At 36.3% G+C, this 22316-nt stretch overlaps 1 protein-coding gene across 2 annotated transcripts in view; it reads left to right on the forward strand.

Annotated features, from left to right (window-relative positions):
• The window catches only part of AGPS (alkylglycerone phosphate synthase), a 168070-nt gene that overhangs the window by 72531 nt on the left and 73223 nt on the right, over nucleotides 1–22316 (forward strand). For both annotated transcript variants that reach the window (XM_025404941.1, XM_025404942.1), the window contains exons 9-10: nucleotides 3136–3261; nucleotides 9629–9737. In XM_025404941.1, the coding sequence (XP_025260726.1) occupies nucleotides 3136–3261; nucleotides 9629–9737 (235 nt within the window). The remainder of the gene's footprint in view (nucleotides 1–3135; nucleotides 3262–9628; nucleotides 9738–22316) is intronic.

Here is a 22316-nt window from a genome sequence, read left to right on the forward strand (position 1 = left end):
GATGCAATGCTATTCCTATCAAGCTACCACTGACTTTCTTCACAGAATTGGAAAAAACTACTTTAAACTTCATATGGAACCAAAAAAGAGCCCACGTAGCCAAGACAATCCTGGGCAAGAAGAATAAAGCTGGAGGCATCACGCTACCTGACTTCAAACTATACTACAAGGCTACAGTAACCAAAACAGCATGGTACTGGTACCAAAACAGATATATAGACCAATGGGAAAGAACGCAGGCCTCAGAAATTACACTATGCATCTACAACCATCTGATCTTTGACAAACCGGATACACACAAGCAATGGGGGAAAGATTCCCTATTTAAGCAATGATGTTGGGAAAACTGGCTAGCCATATGCAGAAAACTGAAACTGGACCTCTTCCTTACACCTTATACAAAAATCAACTCAAGATGGATCAGAGACTTAAACGTAAGACCTAGGACCATAAAAATCCTAGAAGAAAACCTGGGCAATACCATTCAGGACATAGGCATGGGCAAAGGCTTCATGTCTAAAACACCAAAAGCAATGGCAACAAAAGCCAAAAGTGATAAATGGGGTCTAATTAAACTAAAGAGCTGCTGCACAGCAAAAGAAACTATCATCAAAGTGAACAGACAACCTACAGAATGGGGGAAAATTTTTGCAATCTATCCATCTGACAAAGGGCTAATATCCAGAATCTACAAAGAACATAAACAAATTTACAAGAAAAAAACAACCCTGTCAAAAAATGGGCAACGGATATGAACAGATACTTTTCAAAAGAAGACATTTATGCAGCCAACAGACATAAAAAAAAAAAGCTCATCATCACTGGTCATTAGCAAAATGCAAATCAAAACCACAATGAGATACCATCTCACGCCAATTAGAATGGCGATCAATAAAAAGTCAGGAAACAACAGATGCTGGAGAGGTTGTGGAAAAATAGGAACGCTTTTATGCTGTTGGTGGGAGTGTAAATTAGTTCAACCATTGTGGAAGACGGTGTGGCAATTCCTCAAGGATCTAGAACTAGAAATACCATTTGACCCAGCAATCCCATTATTGGGCATATACCCGAAGGATTATAAATCAGCCTACGATAAAGACACATGCACATGTATGTTTATTGCATCACTATTCACAATAGCGAAGACTTGGAACCAACTCAAATGTCCATCAATGATAGAATGGATTAAGAAAATGTGGCACATATACACCATGGAATACTATGCAGCCATAAAAATGGATGAGTTCATGTCGTTTGCAGGGACAGGGATAAAGCTGGAAACCATCATTCTCAGCAAACTGTCACAAGATCAGAAAACCAAACACCACATGTTCTCACTCATAAGTGTGAGTTGAACAATGAGAACACATGGATACAGGGAGGGGAACATCACACACTAGGGCCTGCAGTGGGGTGGGAGGCTAGGGGAGGGATAACATTAGGAGAAATACTTAATGTAGATGATGGGTTGATGGGTGCAGCAAACCACCATGTCACATGTATACCTATGTAACAAAACTGCATGTTCTGCACGTGTAACCCAGAACTTAAAGTATAATAATAAAAACAATGCAAGTAAGAGGTACCACTTGGGGAACCATCAGTTAAAACAAGTGATTTAACTGTTTCCCATCTGTGAAAATAGGAATAATAATAGTGTCAGCTTCATAGGGTTGTTGAGCAGATTAAATGAATTAACACACCTACAAAAAAAAAAAAAAGAAATAGTTAAAGTGTGTACTAAATGATTTGCTTCTGTATAATGTCGAAGTTTGTTTTGTCATGAGAGTATGTGAAACCTGTCTTTGCTGTACCTGGTACATCTTAGGGCTCCATGAATATCTTTTCTTCTTTTCCCAATTTCATAAAATTGAGTAAAAGGTTATGTTTTAAAAGAAAATTGAGGAACAGTAGTGTTTTAAGAGAAAATAATTTGTAGTATTTTGTTTGGAGATGGAGTTAGGGAATAAATATTATGTAACAGTCTGATAATCTTCATTTATCATAAATAAATGGCTCTTCAGCCATTTAAGCTTCTTTTTTATAGATGGATATTAACCTCTTTAAATAACATACTGAATATTTAGTGGAGAAACTTTTATTATATAACAGTTGATGTCTTTTAAAATCTTGTTTTCCTAGCAGCAAAATTAGAATAGATAGAGAATTTGTATTGCTGATATGCAAAACCTAACAAATTATATTTAACCTGATAGACTTTCATATTTCGGATTACAACTTTCACACCATACTTAAATACAAATATACAGATGTGGCTGATATATTCTACATCTCTGCGTGGCTTACTTGAAAAATAGAACAGTTGCTTAACTGGATGACTATCAAAATGGTCAACACAGATTGATGCACTTGAGTGCAGCAGACAGCGGGTATGCAGATGGTGGTGTCTGTACCGTTTGAGAAGAGATGGCTGAGTCTTTAAAATGATTTCACTGGAATGGCTTTGGTGGTGTTGCAGTAAAGGGCATCTATTCAATCTCAGGTGCTGTGCAGATGGCAAAGCCAAGATAACGTAGAAAAATGAGAAACAAGTGACTATTTAATGTACAGTAATGCATGATCTGCATCACAAGTAAATAACAGTATTACATGCAGGAAACCTAGCCAGATGCCTGTACATTAAAACACATGACTCCTTGAGAGAATTAAATACAGGCAATTTGCTCAGATTTTCTGCAGGCCTGCTGCATATTACATTAGGGTAGAGAGAACAAGAGATTAAGTGCTTTATTTATTGAAAGTGTTTAGGTAAAGTTGGCAGTTAATTAAACATAATCCAATCTCCATATATTTAAATTACCTCTTTGTAGAAAAGTGGGGAAGAACAGCTGGCCTTAAAAGGATGTAAGGAGTATGATTATCTGGTGAACCTGTGAAAACTAGAACTTCTTTTAGACTACATTTTTCAATTTTGTAACATTTTCCAGTAGGCAAAAGCTTAAAAAATTTTTTTAGGACTAGTGTGATGAAAGTATCTTTTTTTTTTGCTATGTAGGAATTAATAAATTCAAATATCAATGACATGGAAATTTTAAAGTGAGAGGAGTTAATGTGTTGAATGCTGTGTGTAATGGGACCATTTTCACTGTAAAATGTTACATTTTTGTTTTTCAGCTTAAAGAAAGTGGTTATTGTACAGGTCATGAACCAGATTCCCTGGAGTTCAGTACTGTAGGAGGATGGGTATCTACTCGGGCATCAGGCATGAAGAAGAATATCTATGGCAATATCGAGGACCTGGTAAATATTTTTCTAGTTATTATGTAATAATTGATTAGTATATAGATATTACAAAATGATTAGAAGCCTTTAAAAATTAACAGTTGGGGCCAGGCACGGTGGCTCACGCCTGTAATCCCAGCACTTTGGGAGGCCGAGGCAGGCGGATCATGAGGTCAGGAGATTGAGACTGTGCTGGCTAACACGGTGAAACCCTGTCTCTACTAAAAATACAAAAAAAAATTAGCCGGATGTGGTGGCGGGCGCCTGTAGTCCCAGCTGCTTGCGAGGCTGAGGCAGGAGAATGGTGTGAACCTGGGAGGCGGAGCTTGCAGTGAACTGAAATTGTGCCCCTGCACTCCAGCCTGGGCGACAGAGTGAGACTGCATCTCAAAAAAAAAAAAAAAAGAGTTGGACAGTAGATCCCCCCTCCCATAAGTATACTCCTTTTGACTATAATAACATTGAACATGTATAGTAGAAAGTTAACCAAAACACAACTGTGGTCATTATTTAAGGATGCCCCTTTTCAGGCGACTAAGTTTTAAGCTTTGTAGAAGTTTCACAGTATCCAGCTCATGAAATAGTCAGCTCTCTATATCCACTGGTTTCGTATCCACAGATTCAACCAAATGCAGCTCAAAAATATTTGGAAAAAAAAATAACAATACCACAAGGAAAATAATACAAAAAGTACAGTAGAACAACAATTTACATAGTATTTACATTGTATTAGATATTCATAAATATTCTAAAATGATTTAAAGCATGTGATGTGCATAGGTGTTATGCAAATACTGTGCTGTTTTATGTAAGGGACTTGAGTACTATGGATTTCGGTATCCTTGAAGGTCCTAGAACCAGTTCTTTGGCGATACTGAGGGATGTCTGTATACAAATATTATTTTACAAGCCTTGTGGAAATGAAGTCTTCAACTCTACCATGATTTTAGTCCATTTACTTAGATGATTTCATTGTTGCTACTCTGTTTCCTTAGGAGATTTTGCATTTTTCTGAAAATAATTTTTCCTGTATAGAATTAAAAAGGCTGATTGAAATTGTCCTACCAAGTAGTGGTATGACCTGTCATGTTTTATGTTCACACTACTTTTTGTAGCTGATATGGTGCCACTTTGCTGGGAGTTAGTATAATAATAGTATAAAATTCTGGGCACCCTAGTTAGGGATTAGGTATCATTTGTTCCATTTGTAGCTTTTTCAGTGATTAGTTGTGTGAATTTGTACAAATTGGTTTACCTTTCTAAACTTCAGTTTCCTCTTCTGTAAAATAGAATAATGATATTTGCTGCATAGAATTATTGTGAGGAGTAAAGGACATAAAATGAAAACTCAAAATCTCTGGTGTGTAGTAGGCGCTTCATAAATGTTGTTTCCTTATCGTCAATATTTTCATAGTAGTTTAAAAGAACTTTAATTTGAGACTATTAAATGATGTTCCCAACATTATTCCTGCAGCTGTTTAGCTTTGCTTTTAAAATCTAGAGTTTCCACATTTTCATCAATATCTTTGTTGATAGGAATATTACATCTTTAATAAAATATGTTGGTTCTTTATAGTTAACACCAAGGAATTTAAAACTTTTGTCTATATTGTGAATAATACTTTTTAAATATTTCCATTATCCTATTTATTTTTCTTTATTCAGGACATTTAGAAAAGCACATTTTTCTTTTTGCAGTTAAAATAATCTAAATTCAGTTTTGGGGAGAAAATTTGATCCTTTTGCTATTGGATTATTAAGGACTTTATCAATGTTAAGCAAATATTTGGTAAACAGCTACCTTTAGCACTGCGAAAACATGTAATTTAATCATTTTTTGGAGATATTTAAGGGATACAAAGTAAAAGTGTACATCCTAGTGTAATTGTTTGCATTAATAATTACTTAGCACATTTTATTTTATTTTATTTTTGTTTGTTTGTTTGTTTTTGAGACGGAATTTCGCTCTTGTTGCCCAGGTTGGAGTGCAATGGCGCAATCTCAGCTCACCACAACCTTTGCCTCCCGAGTTCAAGTGATTCTCCTGCCTCAGCCTCCAGAGTAGCTGGGATTACAGGCATGCGCCACCATGCCCAGCTCATTTTGTATTTTTAGTAGAGACAGGGTTTCTCCATGTTGGCCAGGCTGGTCTCGAACTCCTGACCTGAGGTAATCCTCCCACCTCAGCCTCCCAAAGTACAGGAATTACAGGCATGAGCCACCGCACCTGGCCAGCACATTTTATTTTTAACTTAAATTTTTAAACTCTGCAATATATAGTATCCTCTGAAGCTGTCTTAATTTATATTATTTGCTTTTGTGAAAATTTTACTAAAGTTGATAGTCTTTTAATACGTGTGGTTACAATGGAACCCATGAAAAAAATTAAGGAACATGTTAATATACTTCTTAACAGTGAATATTTAATTAAAGCACAGTAAGTAATGATGCTCATAGCTTAGTTAACTGTTTGAAAAAAGTTGAAGATAGTTGTTTAGTCCAAATTTTTTAAAAATTTAAAAGTTTTAACATCTGAAGAGTCAGAAGTCTGTGTACAGTGGGATAAACTTTTCATCTTAAATTCTGGTTCCCACTTGTTTTCAAGGTCATTTTAAGGAATTCCAACAATAGTCCATCTCAAATACTTAATTTAGTGAATGTCTCTTCACTAACCAATTTCCTGAGCATATCTGATTACACTTTCTTATGCTAGTGTTACAGAGCTGAAGCTCATCGCTGTTAGTGGTAATCCATTGCTTCTGTGAAAGGAGCCTTGCTACATTCTTCAGTTATGAAACACTATTAGAAGGAAAAACATTGACCTCTGTAGTGACAAAACCAAACTAAAAATTCTGGATCTTCACAAAAGAAAGTAAAGTATGACGCAGTGAGCATTTCATTTTGAAGAATTTTTGAAGAAAATGCTTCTTTTAAAATTATAATTGTGAATAGACAATTCAAGCAATTAGAAACTTGTTTTTTATTTAAAAATATTAATTACAGAAGTATAAAAAATGTATGCTATAGCTGGGCATGGTAGTTCACACCTGTAATCCCAGCACTTTGAGAGGACAAGGCTTGAGGCCAGGAGTTGGAGACCAGGCTGGGCAACATAGCAAGACGTCATCTCTACAAAAAATTAAAAAATTAGCTGGGCATGGTAGCACATGCTGTAGCTCTAGCTACTCAGGAGGCCGGAGTGGGAAATTGCTTGAGCCCAGGAGTTTGAAGTTACAGTGAGCTATCATCCCACCACTGCACTCCAGCCTGGGTGACAAAGCAAGACCCTATTGTTTTTTTTTTAAAGTGTCATGTGTATATGAAATACATATCATTTTGAACACTTTTAACATCTTCGTATTCATCCTTCTGTCATGGGATTCTTGGGATGTCAGTTTTTTAGCCAGAAACCTCTGGCTGGCAACACCTTTGCCCAAGTTTTGCTTGGGCCCACTAGGCTTGTTCAGCCCACTCGGCCTGGCAGGCTGTGCTTGGCTCATGCTACTGGTCTGGATCCCATGCTTGCCAATGACGAGCCAGGCACAGAGCAGTGAGGAGTGTGTGAATGAGTGAATGTGGAGTCTGGCCACAGCACATAGCCAGGGACACCAGTTGTGGCAGGACGGGCGGCTCCAGGCATTGGCTCCCTGCAAGGCTGCGGCTGGACCAGGCATACTGCAGGCAGCTTCCGTTGCTGGCACCAGGGAATGTGGTGGTGCCTGGAAGCTTGGAGACGCCAGGGACTGCAGAGCCCCAAAGAGTGTCATAGCCCTGGCTCAGGGAGCTCCTAGGTCTGGGCCACAGCTCTTCTCTCCTTCTCTCTCCTGTCTTTCCCTCTCATTGCCCTCCATGGGGCAAACAAGGGGTGTGTTTCAGCCCTGTTTCTGTTACAGCTCTTTCAGCTCTGCCATTTGGCGAGTCATGCATTTTTGTCCCACATCCAGGAAGAATGAGGTATGTAGACAAGTGGGGGTGAGCAAGGTGAAGGGGTGCTTTATCGAGTGACAAAACAGCTCAGAGGAGACCCGTATTGGGTAGCTCCTTTCACAGGTAGGCCATCTTGACAAGCATCCAGCTCTCAGCAGAGAGCCCACAGTGGGTAGTTCCTTTCCACAGGCAGGGCATCCTGATGAGTGCTTAGCCCTCAGGAGAGAGGAGACACACAGTGGGCAGCTCCTCTCTGTCAGCAGGGCGTCCTGATGAGTGTCAGCTCTCAGCAGAGAGGAGATGCACAGTGGGTAGCTCCTTTCTGCAGACAGGTCGTCTGATATCTGCCCAATTCTGGCTGAGTCCTGGGTTTTTATGGGGTTCAGAGAGGAGGAAGTGTGTGCTGATTGGCCCATGGATGGTTATGGGCAGTCCTGGAATAAGCATCATAAGTTCCCACTCTGGTCCATGGAACTGGCAGCACAGCCCCCCAGGCATCAGGCCCTCCCTGGCTTGAAGATGGGGTTTCACCAGGGACCGCACATTTCCGCCCAGGAGCCTGTCTGCCTCCTACAGCTGTTTATGGTTCCCAGATGCTCAGGCTGTTCATGCTGAGGGCCTCCTGCAGGCCAGTGCCAAGCTGCCCGCAACCCCCACTTATCCTCCCTTCTGTGCTCATTGGTGCCCAAAGTCCGGAGGTGGGTGAGGCAGCAGGGGGCTGGCATGTCAGCACTGCCCTGAGCATGCACACACCCGGCTGGATTGCAGCAGCGTCCAGGCTCGGCCTCAGTTTTTCTCCAAGAATGGAGAGAAGCCAGGCAGTGGAAGCAGGCACTTCTGAGCCTGCAGGGGCCTGGGAATCAGGCCCCCAAGAGTCTAGCGATGCCTGGGTCTGCAGCCACAGCTGGGTGGCTGCAGCTATGTCCAGGAGGGTGGGATTCCTGTGTGCTCCTGGCCCCCAAGAGCACAGGGATGCCTGGGTCCAGAGCCACAGCTGGGCTGCCGCAGCTGCACTCAGGAGTGCGAGGCTTTTGCTCTGCCAACTAGGAAGCGGGTGGGCTTCGACCTGTTTCCGGCTCCTGTTGACTCTATGAAGTGCACAGGCCCTGATCATGCCACCCCCACTGCAGCTGAAGTCTTTGCAGCAGCCACTCCAGATGAGCTGCTGGTGCCATCACTTCTAGAACTGTTTCTAGGCATACAATAAGCACATAAATATATCTAGTTTTTAATATAAAAAAGAGGACCATATGTGTTTAATCTGCTCTTTATGTTATCAATATATTAACATGTAAATGAACAGGTTTGCACCATCATTTTTAAAGAGTTATATAATTCTTTTATTGCGAATGCATGGTTTATTTAATTCCCTCTTAATGAACATTTAAATTATTCTTGATTTCAAAATTACAGAAAATAAAGGGAAAATAATCTTTTTAGTAATTTCTTTGATATACATCTGTAATCATTTTCTTTGGGTAAGCTCCTTTAGTTGATTTGTTGGATGAAGAAGTTTATCCATTTTAGACTTTGGATCCTTACAGCCAAATTGCCCTATAAAAATTTTGTACCAATTGACATTCTCACTAACACTATGAGAATCTTTGTATTTTACTGGACGTTTTATTTATGTTTTTGTATTTTGTTAATTGCTAGTGAATGTAAACTTTTAAAGGGTCCTCATTGGCAATTTTTATTTTGTATTTTGTGAATTGCTTATTGATGTTCTCTGCTCATTTCCTTCAATAATAAATAGACTGTTGTTATTTATCTGTCCAAAATTCATTCTAAAAATATGTTGGATTTTTACCTAACCACTTCTGATTCCGATCTCAGGAACTATTTTTAGAGTGATCCTCCTTCCCCAGTGTACTTCCTTTCTCATTTGTATGATGAGTCACACATCTCTTTCCTTCTCTTAAAACTCAGTCATTGCTTCTGCTGCTTCATCCCAGTTTTGACCTGATCTTAGTTAATATTTAATTATTTTCATTGTTTTCTACTAAGTGGGATTGAAGGTGGGGATAAAGCAAGAATAATTTTTTTTTCTTAGAATTCTAATTGTCTAGTATTCATGCCTGACATGAATAATATGCTTCATCAAGATTATGATTATTGCTTAGTTTTTGAGTCCTTTAGTTCTGTGCCATATGGATAACCCTAAATTTGGTTTAAATAAATGTGTTATTCTGTTGTTCTTAAGATAATGAATATCCCTAAACCAATTTAAATCAAGCGATGTACAATCTTAGAATGGTTTTTCCCTCTTTTAAGGTTATATACAAATTTAACTTTAGTCTAAAAATTACTAAAAGATACTAGAATTCTTAAAAACATCACAATTTATTAACCCAATACTTTAAAAGTAGGTTTTACACAAATATATATGAATGTCTATACGTAGACACACATTCACTAACAGATGTCTAGAATTTACATCGTGTATTGTATTAAACAGGTGGTTCATATAAAAATGGTAACACCTAGAGGTATAATAGAAAAAAGCTGTCAAGGACCTCGTATGTCAACAGGCCCTGATATCCATCACTTCATCATGGGATCTGAAGGTAAATATAACTGTAAATTTATTAAGAAAAAATATGGGTTAGTCATGCAGTTTTGTGAAAATCTTTATATTGTGACATCAGATCTTTGAAAGACATGTTTTATATGTTTAAGGAGTTTTTAAAATTTTTATTTTAAGACTATAAAGTTTTATTATGAGAACATCTGATTAAATTTCCTCTTACATTATGCTTTTTTATGTTTCTAGAGACAGCTTGATCTTTTAATTTTTATTTCAGAATTTTTCATGAGTTTCAGGAAAAGTGATCATCAGGATTTAAAATGGTTTATTTTGACATTTTGTATTATAGTATTCTTAAATTTTGTCAGAATTATCGGGGGAAAGGATTGATAAAGCATTATCTTATTGTCTTGTCTTTCTATAATTATGTCTTTTATAAAGTTAATTACTATTTGATTTTTAGAAGTAGAATTTAAAATTCTGCTGGTTCACATACATTTTAAACTTCTGTTGGTCTTTTAAGTTTTCACTACACAAATAGTATCATTTGCTTGATTACTTAATGCTGGGTAGATTTGAATGTAGTTCATCTCATCTAAAACATTTAAGTCCTGTGCAGATCTGGAAAGAAGTAACCTTAAAATAATTATTATGTAGGCATGGTGAATTGTATGGATAAAGTAAACATGGGCTTATTTTTCAATTTTTAGAGTGAGAGAGGGACATTCCTTATATTCAGAGAAATAAGTTAAAAATAAGCAAGTATTTCTAGATTAACAGAGGAGCTCATTACTCACTTCAGAAGGTGGTCCAAACTGCAGAAGATATATTTTGGTAACATTTAGCCATATTCATAAATTAAAAAGCAGGTACAATAAACTAAGATGTTAGGCTTAAATTCTAATCTGACAGTAACATCGAAGAGGGAAAAATATAATAAACTATGTTTCTTAGTGATGTAATACAGATCAGTTGTTTGGCTGATGACCAGTAGTATAGCTTAGATGTTCTTCATGGTAACCAATGACAGACCTTTGTCAAGATATCTCACCAGTTTACTCAGTTTATTCCTTTTCTGATCAGCATACTCTTCTATGAAAAAACAAAACTATATTTGTAATAAGAAAAATAATATTAAATTCATTTAAAATAACGTAGTTACTTTATATTATTCTGGGACTTCTTATACTAATGCATCATCTACAAATTAGAAGAAATAACTTTTTGCCATCAGAAGTCAAGTTGAATAACAAAAATAGGCATTAAAACTCATAATTGTTCATTACATTTTTTGATATTTACATAGTTGGAGTCAACTCTATAAATATAAATAATTTTTTTTTCAAATAGCCACATTATACTTTTTTTTTTTTCTCCCATCAGTCAGCCTTTTAAAAATTCTAGTTGCTAGATATTATGCTGGGACATTTGAGACAGATAATAACAGACAATTATACAACAGCATGACAAATTAAATGATCAAGTAAAATGCAGAAGAAATATAGACAAGATGAAGTTGATAGGTGCTTACAAAGGCTTCCCCAGAGAGGCCATACCTAAAGTGGTCTTTGAGGTTGATAAGAAGAAAATAATTCCAGGTCAAGTTGAGGGAAGACAGAAGAGGGGAGTTGCCCTTCAGAATGACCATCATATTGGTGGGCTTAGAAATGAGAAAGGGCCGTGTCTGCCTCATTACGAGGCTGCCGGTTTTTCAGTATGACTGGAATTTAAGGTTTAATTGTGGAGTAGAACAGTCTGTAGGTCTAGGGGCAGAATGGTAAGGACTACAGGGTAGCTGGAGAGATAATTTGGTCTTTTCATGCCTTTTAAAATGGTTTGAACTTTTATCTAAAAGACTGGGCTACCTCCGTAGATAGTCACTAACTGTATGAATTTAAGGAAGGGACAAACTTATTATAATAAAGTAAGCAAAGAACCGTAAGATTGGGCTGGGCGTGGTGGCTCACACCTGTAATCCCAGCACTTTATGAGGCTGAGGCGGGTGGATCACTTGAGGCCAGGAATTCAAGACCAGCCCGACCAACATGTTGAAATCCCGTCTCTACTAAAAATACAAAAATTAGCCGGGTGTGGTGGTGCATGCCTGTAATCCCAGCTACTCAGGAGGCGAAAGCCCGAGAATCGCTTGAAGCAGGGAGGCAGAGATTACAGATTGCAGTGAGCCGAGATTGTGCCACTGCACTCCAGCCTGGGTGATGGAGTGAGACTTTGTCTCAAAAAAAAAAAAGAAAGAAAGAAATAGAAATATAAGAAGAGATATAGTTTATTTAAAATTTATGAGACTAAATTACTGTAGTTAAATGAGATTTTATTACAAAGTACATGCAACATAGCATACTGATATAAGAGCATGAACCATGAAGTCTATCAGATCTGGATTTCCATCCTGATTCTACTACTAATATTTCCATGTCTTTGTATAAGTAAGATAATTTTCAGTGCCCAATGTCCTCAGCCATAAAGTGGTAGTAATAAAATTGTTCATCTTCATAAATGTGTTATAAGGATTAAGTGAGATTATGCTGAACAATTTAGTGTAGTAAATACTATTGTGGCTGCCTATTATTTTGATATCAGTGATCTTCTGATCCCTAATCCCCATTTCAGTTTGTGAATATAGAGTTATTTTAATATAGGCCAGGAGACAGCATGATTGAAATAGTAAATTTGTATGAAATCATATTCTTAAATAAAATGTATTTTATCTGCTATTTTGACCTACCTGTATAATAACCTCCTGCCTTAAATGTGAATCATAAACTTTTTCTTGAGCTTTAAAAAATTTTCTTTTACTTCAGTTAAATCATTTGATGACAACCTTGAAAGTATTACTCTCCAAAAACCTATTTTCTCCACCCCACTAAGTTCTATATGTGATTAACCATATTAAGTTTAATGTGTTTGTCTTGTTTTGTTTTATGAATATTTCATAATGATTTTTTCAACAAGTAGCTTTCTCCTATTTTATATGCTATAACATGAGCAGTATAATGAAAAATATAATAAATATTCAAGCATTTGAAATGCTTTCCATTCGGTTTCTATATATGGTATTTACTATATATGGATTTGTCCTTCTATTTAAAAAAGTACATTTTTGTTTTTTAACCCATGACTCACAATTTTTTTAGTCTTTGTCTACAATTAAAGAGATTAAATACTCAATGTCAGTTCTTTTTTAAAGTTTCACTAGTTATTCTTTGCTTAAATGAGGATCATCCTTTGGTATGTTCCTCAGGAAAGGCACATCAGGAATATATATTCCCTGGTTTTCTGTGGCTGTGATACTTGAAGGACAGCTTGAGTGGATATACCTTTTGGTCATTAATTTCTTTAAGTTTCTTGAAAATGCTGTTTCCACTGTTACTTCGATTTTATACACTATTTTAAAGAAATATGATACCTGTTTAATTTTCTTAGTAGACTAATTTTCTCTTTTTGCCTGGAGGCCTTGAGGATTTTTTTTCTTGATTGCTGAAGTCTAATACTTTTGCAACTTAGAGTTGATAGGCCTGGGTTATTTTGCTTCAGTACCCACTGGACCCTTTCTATTTGTAGATTCAGGTCTCCTTTTATTTCTGTAAAGTTTTTTTGGATTGTAGTGTTAAATATTAGGATTGTGTTGTTTTTTCTTTTCATTGTTTCCGTTTTCATCCTCAGGGATATTCATTATACATATGTTTGACTTTCTTTGCTAGTTTTCCATTTCAGTCACTTTTTCTCTGACCCTTTTTCTCTGACTTCTTAATTTTCATTCTCTTGATTATTTTTGTTTTTTTTTTTTCAATGCCCTTTATTAAGTTTTAATTTGAATCTATTTTGTATTCTCCTTTGGGTAGTTTATAGCATAGCCTTTACTTTTTATGTACCTTTTTTTGGTTCTGTTTCTTTCCTCAGTTTAGTCAGCTCTTGTTTCATTTCTTGTTGTTGGTTTTTGTTTGTTTGTATTTCTGATTCAAGGTATTTTTTCATACCCCTGATTGCTTGATTGACTATATTTAATTCGTGTTGTGTTACAGCTTTCTTCAGGATCATGGTTGGTTTTAGGGTCGAGACTTTTCACCAATAGTAATGTTTTTATTGGCATTTTCTGACTTTTGTGGTTGTTTTGTTTACAGATCTGGTCTGCCTTTTTCTAGTCCTATTGGTTACTTGGAAAGGGCTCCTATTTTGAGAGTGTTCTTTCCTGACACTTCTACCCTCTGCTATACTGTTTGTTTATAAATGGTGGCGTTTTTAATGAAGGAAGAGTTGGCATATCTTGTTTCTCTTTCATTTCTATAGGGTCTTTAGTTTCTCTTTATTACTTTATTCTTTCTCTTTACTGGCTTGTCTGCAAGGAGTCCGCATGCTTTTGCATGTGCACACGTCTGCATATCTTGCTTTTCTCCAAGGCAGCCATTTCTGGTTCCTCCCATTTTCAAACTTCTTCCCGTAGCCAGGGCTGTGGACTACTAAGTCCTGTATAATATTTTGGCATTATTGTTGCACTTTTGTTTTCTGGGAGTAATTTTGGCTGTACTTCCTCCAGTTCCTCTGTTACTCTCTACTTTTTGTGTGTAGTCTTTTAATAAGACTCCTTTTATTTACTTTTCATCCTTATAAGCTTATAGCAGCTGGAAGACTACAGGTAATCTGTTGAAATTTTTTCTTTTTATCTCTACTTAGAGGTAATTTGAAAGTTGCAGTGTTTTTTGTTTCCTTGTATGCTGAAGGTCTAGGTCCTGTGTAGCTTTGTTTTCCTTGTTGATTTTTATGTTTTGGGGAGTTGAAGAAAATAGAGGGAGAGAAAAGATTCATAATCAAATGCCTGCTGTTCTTAATCCTTAAGTCCTGAGAATATATTTTCAAATTATGAGAGTTACTTCAAGCAAATACTTGCATTTTATATCAAATGGCATTTGAAGCCTTCAGTTTTCTTTGAGAACAAACATATTTGAAAATTATAAAACAGAAAATTCTTAAATTTATTGGCACTATTTTTTTTTAAAGCAGAATGGAAAGTGAATGACATACAAGCCTCTCTGATGTCACATTGCCATGGAGTTATTTGGAAACAATTATATAAAGTGAATATAAAATACTGGCGTAACATACATATAATTAAGTAATAAATAATTTAGTTTTATATCGCTCTATTGAGATAATATTCCCAGAACAAAAGAATCAATAAATACATTAAAACTCCACAGAAATTGGCCTTTTGATGCAGTGAATTTGGAATATCCATTTGTGATTGGCTGAGTTTGAACATAAGTCAGAATGGAAGCTGCCCCTGTCAAACTGCATTTGGGACCTGGATGGATTTTTATCTTACACTGGGACCATGCAGAATTCCTAGCTGGCTTGTTGCACAGACTCACCTCAATCATTTCATTAACCTTGCAATAATGCAATGTCTCATTTTATACTACTAAGTTTTAAAAGTCTCATTTATAGATTTATGGTGAGTTTCACTTTTAGATTGCCTACAGCATATATATGAAGCAATATACAGAAATTTAAGTCATGATGCCTTCTTACTAGTACCTTAGAATTTTGATATAGAGAGAATTTTAAAGAAAGTTTGTTAATATAACAGTATATACATTTAAGAATAAACTTTTTGAATAAGTAATAACTTGTACATTTATAAAATTTGGCTATGTAGAAACATAGGAAATTCAGAAGTTACTCAAGAATGTTATAGGGAAAAATTTGCCTCCTATCCCTGTCTTTCAGGCATCTTCCCTGTCCAGAGTCAACACTATTGCTACATATAACTGATGCAGGATTTTTGCTCCTTAGCTCAGCTAAAATCTTGTTGTATGACTAGGAAAAAATTAGCCATGCAGACACGTTGAAAGGTGAGGAGAGCGGAAGTTACTTAAAAAAAGCTCTCAGCAAAAAAAGGGGTTCCGCCAACGGGCTCCTACCTCACAGATCAAAACCAGGCCACCACATGCACAAGCTGAAGAGCCCAGGCTTCTTCCCCCTGCACAAGACACACATTCCTGGTGGCTGCACCCCACTCTCCCAGTGCACAGGTAGTCCCCCAGTCCACTGTGGGCATGCCCAGACAAGGCCTTGGGTAGGTTCCCTCATCTGCACAAAAGCATCTGATGTAAACACTTGTGGAGCAGATTAGAGATTCTCTGGGACCCTCTCTTATCTGCCTCCTGTATCTATCATAGCCATGTATGTATATAATTTTTAAAAATGGGAGTTTACTACTCTTTGCTCATTACATTTAGAGCCAGTTCATTCTTTTTGACAGCTGCATGATATTCCATTCATTGAACATGCCCTGATGTATTTAACCAAACTCCTGTTGGTTGGCATTTAAGTGGTGGTCAATTTTGTCTTTGGGTTATATTTAGATTATAATGCTGTGATTCAAAGAAATATTCTCAAATGTCTTCATTTCTTAGAATTTAGGAAATACTTCACCAAAAGCTTAGAACTTGGAGTTTGGTTTTGAATAGAAATGTTTTCCTGGTTAAAGTCAGAGTTTATATTCACCTTCTTTAATGAATTTCAGTCTTTCATTCAAATCTGAGTTTTGAGTTTGATCAAGTGGTTATTAAAGTTTTCCATAGTCTGTGGACAGATTAGAGCAAATAGAAGAGATGATTCATGCCTTTAGAAATTTCTGCCTGACAAGGGCCGGGCGCGGTGGCTCAAGCCTGTAATCCCAGCACTTTGGGAGGCCGAGACGGGCGGATCATGAGGTCAGGAGATCGAGACCATCCTGGCTAACCCGGTGAAACCCCGTCTCTACTAAAAAATACAGAAAACTAGCCAGGCGAGGTGGTGGGCACCTGTAGTCCCAGCTACTCGGGAGGCTGAGGCAGGAGAATGGCGTGAACCCGGGAGGCGGAGCTTGCAGTGAGCTGAGATCCGGCCACTGCACTCCAGCCTGGGCGACAGTGCCAGACTCTGTCTCAAAAAAAAAAAAAAAAGAAATTTCTGCCTGACAGATTTCCAATTTATTTGTAACAAGAACTAATTGTGAACATGATATGTTAATTCTAAGATATCAGGAATTTCTAAAAGTGTTGAGAAGAGTGGAAAGAATGACCGATAATCTTAGTGACATTGTCAGTATAGTGGAAGGAAATTAGCAAATTAAAGTGATACTACTTGTCTTGGTGAGAAAGAGTAGATATGGTAGATAATTCTGTGTTGCTGGATAAGACAGCATAGTATTAATAGGTAACCTGTCAACCCTTTGCCTCTTCTGACAGTTTTAGAAGTTCACCTCAAAAAGAAACTGTATCTTTTAGCTATCACCATTCCTCCCTCCAGCTCCCCAGCAATCCTACCCCAAGCCGTAAGCAACTACTGATCTTCTTTTGGTTTCTATAGATTTGCCTGTTCTGGAAGTTACACAGAAATGGAATTATATAATATGTAATCTTATGACTGGCTTCTTTCACTTACCACATTTTAAAGATTCGACAGTTCTAGCGTGTATTAGTACTTCATTCCTTTTTTTATAACTGAATAATATTCCACCGCATGCATATTCCACATTCTGTTACTCCATTCATTACTGAGATTGTTTCTACATTTTGGCTGTTATGAATTGTGCTGCATTAAATGTTTGTGTACAAACTTTTGTGTGACATATTTTTATTTTGGGGGGTTTATAGCCTAGGAGTGGAGTTGCTGGCCATATAAGTCATAACCCTATGTTTCACCATTTGAAGAATAGCCAGACTGTTTTTTAGCATGGTTGCACCATTTTACAATCCCACAAGCAGTAAATGACCGTCCCATTTTCTCCACATCCTTGGCAACACAGACTTTTAACCTTTTTTAAATAGTAGCCATTACAGTAGGGATGAAGTGGGGTCTCCTTGTATTTTGATTTTTGTTTCTAGATGACTAGTTATGGTGAGCATCTTTTCATGTGTTTATTGGCCATTTGTATATTTTGTCAGCAGAATGCTACTCAGATTCTTTGACCATTTTAAAATTATTTGTCTTTATTACATAATTATAAGAAGTCTGTGTTCTAGATATAAGTCTTTGTCAGATAAATGGTTTGCAAATATTTCCTCTCATCAGTTTCTTGATGGTGTCTTTTGAAGTGCAAAAACTTGAAATTTTGGCAAAGTCAAATTATCTATTTTTTCCTTTAGTTGCTTGTGTATTTGTTGTCATATCTGAGTATCCAATGCCCAATTCAAGGTCATGAAGATTTATCCCTATGGCTCCTTCTCAGAGTTTTATAGTTTTAGTTCTTGTATTAGGTTTTTGATTCGAGTTAATTTTTGTATTTGGTGTGAGGTGTAAGGATCCAACTTCATTCTTTTGTGTGTAGATGTACATTTCCATCATCATTTTAGAAAAGTCTGTTCTTTCCCCTTCTGAATGGCCATGGCACTTTTGGCAAAGTCAGCATGGTTATTTCTGGATTCTTCATTTTTTTCCCATTGATTGCTAAGTCTGTCCTTATGCCAGTACCATATTGACTTGATTACTTTTGAGTTTTAGCACATTTTAAAAGTCAGGAAGTCTGAGTCCTTCTTTGTTCTTTTTTGATATTGTCTTGGCTGTTCTGGGTCTCTTGCAATTCCATATGAATTAGAGAATTAGCTTGTCAATTTCTACAATGAAGTCAGCTTGGATTCTAATAGAGTTTGCATTGAATCTGTAGGTCAGTTAGATCAATTTGGGGAGTAGTGCCATCTTAACGATGTTGAGTCTTCCAATCCATGAGTATGAGATATATTTTCAATTATTTAGATCTTTAACAATGTTTCACAGTTTTCAAGGTGTAAGTTGGGCACGTCTTTGTTTTATTCTTTTTGATGCTATTGTAAATGGAATTTTTTTAAATTTTCTTTTTGATTGTTCATTGCAAGTGTGTAGAAATACAGTTGATTCTTGTACCCTGCAACCTTGCTGAATTCCTTTTTTTAAGTTCTGTTAGTGGATTCATTAGCATTTTCTATATGCAAGATCACATCATCTGTAGAGATAGATTTACTTCTTTTCCAATCTGGATACTGCTTCTTTCTTTTGCCTGGGCTAGAACATCCCATATAACATTAAATAGAAGTGGCAAGAGCAGAAATCTTTGTCTTATTCCTGATCTTAGGGGCAAAGCATCCAGGCTATCCCCAGTAAGTATGATGTTAGATGTGGATTTTTCATAGATGACCTTAATCAGTTTGAAGAAGTTCTCTTCTTTTTCTAGTCTATTGAGTGTTTTGATCATAACAGATGTTGGATTTATCAAATGCATTTTCTTTATTGAGTTGCTAATATCATTTTTGTTTTTTATTCTGCTGATATGTTTTATTACATTAATTGACTTTTGGATGTTAAACCATCCTTTCATTCCTGGGCTAAACTTGGTTATGGTATATAATTTTTTTGTTTGTTTTTTTTTTTAAGATGGGAGTTTCACTCTTGTTGCTCAGGCTGGAGTGCAATGGCACAGTCTTGGCTCACCGCAACCTCCGCCTGCTGGGTTCAAGCAATTGTCCTGCCTCAGCCTCCTGAGTAGCTGGGATTACAGGTGTGAGCCACCATGCCTGGCTAATTTTGTATTTTTAGTGGAGATGGGGTTTCTCCAGGTTGGTCTCAAACTCCTGACCTGAGGTGATCCGCCTGCCTTGGCCTCCCAAAGTGCTGGGATTACAGGCATGAGCCACTGCACCTGGCCTAATTATTTTTATATATTGTTGGATTTGGTTAATAATATTTTGTTTAGTATTTTGTTTTTTTGCACCCATCTTTATAACAGATTGATCTGTCATTTTCTTTTCTTGTGATGTCTTTGGTGGTTTTGAGACACTGGCTTCATAGAAGGAGTTGGAAAGTGTTTCCTCTTCTACTTTGTCAAAGAGTTTGTAAAGAATTGCTATTAATTCTTTACAACCAATTGTAAAGTGCTTGGTGATATTCAGTAGTGAATCTTCTGGGCTTGGACTTTTCTTTGTGAGTATTTTTTGGATTTCTAGTTGGAATTAATAATTCAGATTGTCTTCTTGAGTCAGTTTCAGTAGTTTGTGTCTTTCTAGAAATTTTCCTATTTTGTCTTAAGTTATGTAATTTATTGCTATACAGTTGTTCATAGTGTTCCTTTATAATCCTTTTTATTTTTGTGAGATTACTAGTAATATCCCCTATTTTATTTCCAGTTCTAGTGATTTGTGTCCTTTCTCTTTTTTTCTCAGTCACGTTAGCTAAAGATTTGTTAATTTTATTGATCTTTTTGGAGAACTACCTTTTGGTTTCATTGATTTGCTATCCTTGATCTCATTAATTTCACCTGTAATCTCTAATAATTTCTTCTATCTGCTTGCGTTAGATGTAGTTTGCTCTTCTTTTTCCAGTAGCTTAAGGTAGAAGGTTAGGCTATTTGAGATTTAAAAAAAATGTATACAGACATTTACCATCACAGTTCTCTCTAGGTATTGCTTTATCTTATCTGATAAGTTTTGGTATATTGTATCTTCCTTTCCATTCTTCTCAAACTGTTTTCCAGTTTCCGTATTGATTTCTTCTTTGACTCGTTGATTATTTAGTAGTGTATTGTTTAATTTTCACGTATTAGCTAGCTTTCCAATTTCTTTCATATTAGTTTCTTATTTCATTCCATGTGGCTGGAGAATGTACTTTGTATTATTTCAGTCTTGTGAAATTTGTTCAAGTTTATTTTATGACCTCGCTAGCATGTAGTTTATCCTGGAGAATGTTCTGTGAGCACTTGAAATAAATGTACATTCTTCTGTTGTTGGGTGGAGTGTTCTATACTGTTAGGTCTAATTGGTTTATAGTGTAAAAGTCCTCTATTGCCTTGTTGGTCTTGTGCCTAGTTGTTATGTCCATTATTGAAAATGGGGCATTGACGTCTCAAACTGTTATTGTTGAATTACCTATTTCTCCCTTCGTTTCTGTCAGTTATTACTTCATATATTTTTGTGCCTTGTTATTAGGTGGATTCTGTTTATATTTGTTGTTTTGTCTTCCTTATGGCTTATCATTATAAAATGCCCCTCTTAATAGCTAGTAATATTTTGTTTCAGTCTGTTTTGTCTGATATTAATATATAGTCACTCCAGCTTTCTTGTGGTTGCTGTTTGTATTATATATATTCTTTCTTTCGATCTAGTCATATATCTGAATTTAAAGTGTAGATTCTGTAGATAGCAAATAGTTGGATCTTTTTAAAAAACAATCTCACTCTCTCTGTCTGTTCTTCTGTTTAGTCCATTCACGTTTAATGTTGTTATTGGTATGGTTGAATTTATGTCTGCTTTATGTCTGCTTTTTTTTCCCCCCTCTGTGGGTCTCATGTCTTTTTGTTTCTGTAGTTTGTGATTATTGCTTTCTTTTGCCTTAAGTGAGTATTTTCTAATGTAGCATTTTAATTTCCTTAGTGATGTTTTTCTGTATACTTTTTTGAGTTACCTCCTTAGTAACCTCTATAAATGTTACAAACCAACAATACATTGCTAACGTTACTACTATATATAATTGGCTTTCAAAGAAGCTGAAAGAAGAAAGGAGAGCAAGTACAGGTTGAGCATGCAAACATGAAAATCCAAAATCCAAAATGCTCCAAAATTTGAGACTTTTTGAGCACTGACTTGATACTCAAAGGAAATGCTCCACGGAGCATGTTGGATTTTGGATTTTTGGATTTGGAATGCTCAGCTGGTAAGTAGAATGCATATATTCCAAAATTCAAAAAATCCCAAATTGAAAACACATCTGGTCCTAAACATTTCAGATAAGGGATACTCACCATTTCTAGACATAGAACTTTTTTTTATATTACCCATTTTGTTTATCCTTTGTGCTTCTCTTCATTTGTTCCTGGGGGTTTACATTACCATCTGTAATCGTATCCTTAGCCCAGTAGAGCTTTACTTTCACTTGCTTCTTTTGTGCTAGTATTGGCACATATATCACATTTGTATATGTTATAGATCCAAAAATACATCATATATGTATTGTTTCATACCAGTGTTTTTTAAAACAGATGTGAGAAGAAATATGCATTAATACTATCTTTTGTAATTATGTAAAATAGAAGAAGACTCAAAAGTGCTCTTTTTTTGTATATGTTAATTTGAATTACTGTTTGGGGTCACCTGCTTTTAATTTGAAGAACTTCCTTTAGTATTTATCGTAAGCCTGTTTTCCAGCAATGAAGTCCTCTCAGCTTTTGTTTATCTGGGAATGTCTTTATTTTGTTTTCATTTTTGAAAGGTAACTGCTGGATGTTGACACATTTTCCCCCCTTTCAGCATTTTGAATATATTATCCCACCACTGTCTGACTTTCATTGTTTCTGCTGATAAGTCAGCTGTTAACTTTATGAATTTTCTCTTGTAATTGATGAGTCATTTTTCTCTTGCTGTTTTCAAGATTTTTCTCTTGCCTTTGACTTTTAGCATTCCTGCTATGATGTATCTGTCTATGGATATCTTTGTATTGCTCCTTTGAGCAATTTGTTGAGCTCCCTTGATGTATAGGTTATTGGTTTTTAATAAATTTAGGAAGTTTTCAGCCATTCTTTCTTTGAATAATTTTTTCTGCTCCTTTCTCTGCTTTTCTTCCACTACTCCCGTTACACATAAATTGCTGTGCTTAA

Source organism: Theropithecus gelada, chromosome 12, assembly GCF_003255815.1.
Source record: "Theropithecus gelada isolate Dixy chromosome 12, Tgel_1.0, whole genome shotgun sequence".
NCBI classification, from domain to species: domain Eukaryota; kingdom Metazoa; phylum Chordata; class Mammalia; order Primates; family Cercopithecidae; genus Theropithecus; species Theropithecus gelada.